Below are 6407 nucleotides of genomic sequence, written 5' to 3' on the forward strand. Positions count from 1 at the left end.
GAGGTATTGATTGTCATCAGTCGGAGGTATTGATTGTCATCAGTCGGAGGTATTGATTGTCATCAGTCGGAGGTATTGATTGTCATCAGTCGGAGGTATTGATTGTCATCAGTCGGAGGTATTGATTGTCATCAGTCGGAGGTATTGATTGTCATCAGTCGGAGGTATTGATTGTCATCAGTCGGAGGTATTGATTGTCATCAGTCGGAGGTATTGATTGTCATCAGTCGGAGGTATTGATTGTCATCAGTCGGAGGTATTGATTGTCATCAGTAGAAGGTATTGTCATCCGTAGGAAGTAGGGATGCACCAATACCGTTTTTTTGGTATCGAGTACTGATATATATATTTTTGGTGCTCACCGATACCGGAAGTCCCATTAAGGAAGCCAGGCGGCATGTAAAGACTCGCCACCCGGCTTCCAGATTAGCAAGGAAGCTGTCTCCATGCTCCCTCGTCGCCAGATGACGAGGGAGCATGGTGCCGGCTTTTTGGTTAATCAGGAAGCCAGGCGCCGTGTAATGACTCGCTGCCCGGCTTCCTGATACCGGAAGTATCGGGCTAGGCATCGGAGCATTTGGACGATTGAGTACCCGCTCAAATACTCGGCATCGGTGCAGATACTAGTATCGGTGCATCTCTAATAGAAAGTATTGCTATCTATAAAAAGTACTGGTTGTCATTAATTGGAAGTACTGGTTGCCAACAATAGGACATATTTGTTTTCATCAGTAGGAAGTATGTCATCAATAATCGGAAGTATTGTTTGTCATCAATAAGACATCCCCTGCACTTTTACACCCGTCTCTTTCTATTGCACAGATATGTCAGTACTGCCATCTACAGGCTGTTGGGAGTATTACACATCTATAGAATCGCATTGTCTCTCGGGCGTCTCCAATAGAGATTTCAATGTGTACTTTTGATGCGTATGATATTTCTATTCTTGGGTTTAGATACGCTTTACATGAGGTACCGCTAACCCTTTACTGCCCAGCCTGTGTGTGAACAGACCTCTCTCTCTCCGACCTCCGCAGGGTTACCGGACCGGCTACGCTTACAGGCAGCCCTTGACACGAGATAAGCCGCGCCACAAGAGCGAAGTAGAGATCCCGGCCACGGTCACGGCGTTCACATTCGATGATGAGCAGTCCATGCCGCGCTCCCCGCTGAAGTTCCTCGCCCAGAGGCAGCAGAGGGAGAAGACGAGGTGGCTGAACTCGCCAAACATGTATATGAAAGTCCAGGTTCCTGAGGAGTCCATAAACGGCGAGATGAGTCCAAGGACTAAGATCACGGTGAGCGCGGCTGGAGCATCAACTATATGAAAGGGATTTAAAGATCCCTCAATAAAAAAAGAATGAATCCCTGTAGGTCCACTTCAGTCATTGATGTTCTATAGTAATTGTGAACCAATTTGCCCCAGACGGGTTCTTTTTCCTGTATCAGTATTCAGATGCTTTGATGTCCCTGAAAAATTCCAGTTTGGGACCGCCCACTGTTCACATCAGGGGTGAGCACTGCCACCCTCCAGCTGTGCTTTAACTACAAACCCCAACGTGCGTCCGGGAGGTATGTCTCTGTCATTCTTGCAATGCCTCATGGGACTTGTAGCAGCTGGAGGGCCAGGAATTGCCCACCCATGGTTCACATCCTGGACAGTCACGTTTCTTCTTTAGGAGGGTAGCTGGAATGGAACTGCTGTCAATCAGTGGCCTGGTGGGAGGAGCATGGGAGTGGCTTAGAACAAAGACTATGGTGCCACCTGTGCATGAGCCTACCCAGGAGCATGCACATTAGGGTGACCACATTGGGGTCGCAGGGACACCTTAAATGGCAGCTGGAATGGAACGGCTGTCAATCACTGTGGGAGGAGCAGGGGAGTTATTTAGAGCAAGAGCTACATCGGCGCCTGTGCGTGAGCCCACCCGGGAGCATGCTCATTAGGGTGACCACACTGGGGTCGCAGGGACACCTTGAATGGCAGCTGGAAGCAGGTAGCTGGAATGGAACAGCTGTCAATCAGTGGCCTGGTGGGAGGAGCAGAAGAGTGGCTTAGAACAAAGACAACGGTGCTGCCTGTGCATGAGCCCATCCAGGAGCATGCACAATATGGTTGTGGCCCTGGGGCTCCAGGACCACCCTGAATGACAGCGTAGCCACTCGTATATAGGAGGAAGTACATCCTAAATGCTGCATCTGATGACAGGTCCACTTTAAAACCATAAAATGATTCAGCCAGTCCTCTCCTCGTATATCAGATACCATAAAAAAAATTTTTCCTCTCTCTCTGGCAGAACATTCCTCGTGTCCTCCCCGGAGTTCATCGCTCCCCCCAATCCTCAGATAACCTCTCTTTTGTGTCTCTTGCAGTGGATGAAAGCCGAAGAGCTGAACCAGAATTCCGGCGGATATCCTATTAAAATAGAAGACCCCAATCAGTTTGTCCCTCTGAACACCAACCCCACCGACGTCATGGAGAAGAGAAACAAGGTGACGAATATTCCCCGGTCCCGGATTTTCCTGCAGCTGCCGCTTTATTCTCAGGATGTCCTGCCAGCTTTCTAGCCGCCTGTTATTGTGCCGTTCACTATGTGGTGTCCCCGGCTCTGAGGAGCTCATTATTCCACACAGACTGATCCGTTTTACTATTGGGTTGCGGCTTCCTATTGTCCTGGCAGGACAGCGCTGCAGCTTAGTGATTTGTAGTCTGATCCCCTCTTAATGGGCACAGCGGGTGTACAGACCCGGGAACTCAGCACAGGGATGGTGGGAGCTCCTCATAATGGGCACAGCGGGTGTACAGACCCGGGAACTCAGCACGGGGATGGTGGGAACTTCTTATAATGGGCACAGCGGGTGTACAGACCCGGGAACTCAGCACAGGGATGGTGGGGATCCCTCATAATGGGCACAGCGGGTGCACAGACCCGGGAACTCAGCACAGGGATGGTGGGGGCCCCTCATAATGGGCACAGCGGGTGTACAGACCCGGGAACTCAGGACAGGGATGGTGGGGGCCCCTCATAATGGGCACAGCGGGTGTACAGACCCGGGAACTCAGCACAGGGATGGTGGGAGCTCCTCATAATGGGCACAGCAGGTGTACAGACCTGGGAACTCAGCACAGGGATGGTGGGAGCCCCTCATAATGGGCACAGCGGGTGTACAGACCCGGGAACTCAGCACAGGGATGGTGGGAGCCCCTCATAATGGGCACAGCGGGTGTACAGACCCGGGAACTCAGCACAGGGATGGTGGGAGCCCCTCATAATGGGCACAGCGGGTGTACAGACCCGGGAACTCAGCACAGGGATGGTGGGAGCCCCTCATAATGGGCACAGCGGGTGTACAGACCCGGGAACTCAGCACAGGGATGGTGGGAGCCCCTCATAATGGGCACAGCGGGTGTACAGACCCGGGAACTCAGCACAGGGATGGTGGGGGCCCCTCATAATGGGCACAGCGGGTGTACAGACCCGGGAACTCAGCACAGGGATGGTGGGAGCCCCTCATAATGGGCACAGCGGGTGTACAGACCCGGGAACTCAGCACAGGGATGGTGGGAGCTCCTCATAATGGGCACAGCGGGTGTACAGACCCGGGAACTCAGCACAGGGATGGTGGGAGCTCCTCATAATGGGCACAGCGGGTGTACAGACCTGGGAACTCAGCACAGGGATGGTGGGAATCCCTCATAATGGGCACAGCGGGTGCACAGACCCGGGAACTCAGCACAGGGATGGTGGGGGCCCCTCATAATGGGCACAGCGGGTGTACAGACCCGGGAACTCAGCACAGGGATGGTGGGAGCTCCTCATAATGGGCACAGCGGGTGTACAGACCCGGGAACTCAGCACAGGGATGGTGGGAGCTCCTCATAATGGGCACAGCATGTGTACAGACCCGGGAACTCAGCACAGGCATGATGGGGGCCCCTCATAATGGGCACAACCCAGGAACCCATTGCAGAGATCTCACTAATAGTTGTCTCAAAGAGATAGGAAACACTGTTGAGTAATTTATTGATCATCCATCAAACACTGAAATATCCGATATAGGTGTCCTGACCGTGTTATTGGCTCCCACCCGCCTCATTTTGGTGATTGTGGGAGGAGTTTTAGATTCAGCAGTAAGAACTGATCGGAATGTCTCATCTGCACTGCTACAAAGTTTACAAAAAAAAAAGTAAAAACATGTTTCGATGTATCTGATGAATAGAGAGATGTCAGGGGACGATGTTGTTTTGCTTTAAGTGACAACTTAGCTGTGAAAATAAAAAACCTGCAGACAGCTGGTGACACCATGTTGGTCAGACATCTTAGCGTTGTCACCACTTCTTCTTCTTGGCTATTCCTAAATATTGACTTGTTCTCTCCTCCAATAGATCAGGGAGCTGAATCGGTACGATCTAAAGACCGCTGGGCCCCAGTCACTAGTCCTGGCGGGCATCGTGGTGGAGAAGCCAAGTGCGGTGAGTAGATGATGTCAGGAGCTGGAACCTCCTTTCTTAGAGCTTCTAAATTGGCCACAGCAGGTCCCATCCCGCAGCTCCTGTACACCCTTCAGGTTCCTGGGGGCAGCCGTATGTGCTTATTACATATGCAGGTTCTGCTTCCTCCTTCTAAGGGCTTGTTCAGAGGGCCATACGGCATATACGCCCGTAAAAAGTCCCGATCCCGGGAGGGACTGGTGCTGCGTCTAATTGCTTGCTGCCGCAGGTTCTTCCCTATGGGAGGACGCAGCTGCACACAGTTGCATTCTGTCATGCGCGCACCTGAACATCCATGCGGGCCCTCCCGAGTCACCGACCCAGAACAAGCATGCAGAAAGTGAAGTCGGAGCCCTCGGATCTGCGTATGTGTTCTAGGTCAGATGGCATTGAAGCCATGACAGCCAGGCAAACCAATGTCAGCCATGACAGCCTCCAAATTCTCTACATACAGACCCCCGTGAGTGGGGCATTTAGGGGTGGTATTAGAAATGTCGGCACCTAGAATTTCTCAGTCCTTAGAGACAGGCGGGTTTCCCTGAATTTTGCCTTTTTATGGTAACCAATTATGTGCTGAGGTGAAACTCTCTTCTGTGTCCTCCACAGCCAATGCATTTCGAAGAGGATGAGAACGCTCCTCCCCCACCTCCCAATCCGTTCAGCCAGTTGCTGGAAGAGGAAACGCAGGACAGGAGGGGTAATGGGACACGAGGTGAGTTCTAGCCTGCAGAGTTCTCTCTATCATTTAAGTGGACCGAACGCGGCCTACCTTTCCTGTTTTATATTACTTACTGGAGTGTCGAAGACAAACCATCGCTCATCGTAGTCCATTTATAGAAAAATCACAGACCATTGCTAGTACTGGTCCATTTACAAAGAGCAGACCATTGCTAGTACTGGTCCATTTACAAAGAGCAGACCATTGCTATTACTGGTCCATTTACAAAGAGCAGACCATTGCTAGTACTGGTCCATTTACAAAGAGCAGACCATTGCTAGTACTGGTCCATTTACAAAGAGCAGACCATTGCTAGTACTGGTCCATTTACAATAAGCAGACCATTGCTATTACTTGTCCATTTAAAAAAAATCATGGACCCTTTGTCGAGGACAGACCTTTGTTATTACTAGTCCCTGGTGGTCTGCAGGCTCCATCCTGGACACATTCACACAACACTAAGGTAAGCCAGTATCTTGCATGTGGTCTTTCCTTCCTGGCTGGAGAGCAGCTTTAAAGGGTCCCTGTCACAAAGGGAAGAAACCTACAAGATGGCTTTAATGTTAGCAGACCTTTCCTGAGCTGGGTACCAATAGTATGAAGTCTGTGAATGGCTGCTTTCAGCGGTGCCTTATCACATGGCTTCCTCTGATGTCACTGCACACTAGGAGCGTCTCACAACGTACATTAGAAGCTGCAGCAAGTCCAGTAAAATTGGGTGTGCAATGAAAATGGAAAGTGTCATTAGCATGTTGATGATGAGGGAGGAGCCAGGGAAAGGCCACATATAAGCAGATTAAACACGTATGTATTTACAATGTTCGTATCTCACATTGGATGGAGTCGGCTCTATTAGATTCTTCCGTTTCCTGTTCCATCCGTCCCCGGCATCGTCTTCTCATCCACTTGTAAAGCTTTGTAACTTTAACATGGTCACCTGACTTTGTACATTTGTCTCCGAAACGTCATCTGACTCTTGTGTGTTCCGTGCGGTCACATGTCTGTCTGCTCATTGGCCAGTTTTGCTGTCCCACGGATCTTCTGTCACATTCTCACTGATGTCTTCTGTGTGTCCCGTCATTATAACTCCATCTCCCCGCATGACAACCCGCATGACAACTAACACCAGTCTTAACCCTGCAGATGCCGAGCATGAGCTAATCTCAGAGACGGAACCTTCTGTCCCCGTCTCTCAGT

At 50.8% G+C, this 6407-nt stretch overlaps 1 protein-coding gene across 1 annotated transcript in view; it reads left to right on the forward strand.

The window, feature by feature from the left end:
- ADD3 (adducin 3) overlaps positions 1-6407 on the forward strand; it is a 26484-nt gene that overhangs the window by 18726 nt on the left and 1351 nt on the right. Inside the window, 4 exon segments of the mRNA XM_018562577.1 lie at positions 1038-1298; positions 2374-2493; positions 4388-4474; positions 5099-5204. Of these exon segments, the coding sequence (XP_018418079.1) occupies positions 1038-1298; positions 2374-2493; positions 4388-4474; positions 5099-5204 (574 nt within the window).

Source organism: Nanorana parkeri, unplaced genomic scaffold (assembly GCF_000935625.1).
Source record: "Nanorana parkeri isolate BGI_ZX_2015 unplaced genomic scaffold, ASM93562v1 scaffold585, whole genome shotgun sequence".
NCBI lineage: Eukaryota > Metazoa > Chordata > Amphibia > Anura > Dicroglossidae > Nanorana > Nanorana parkeri.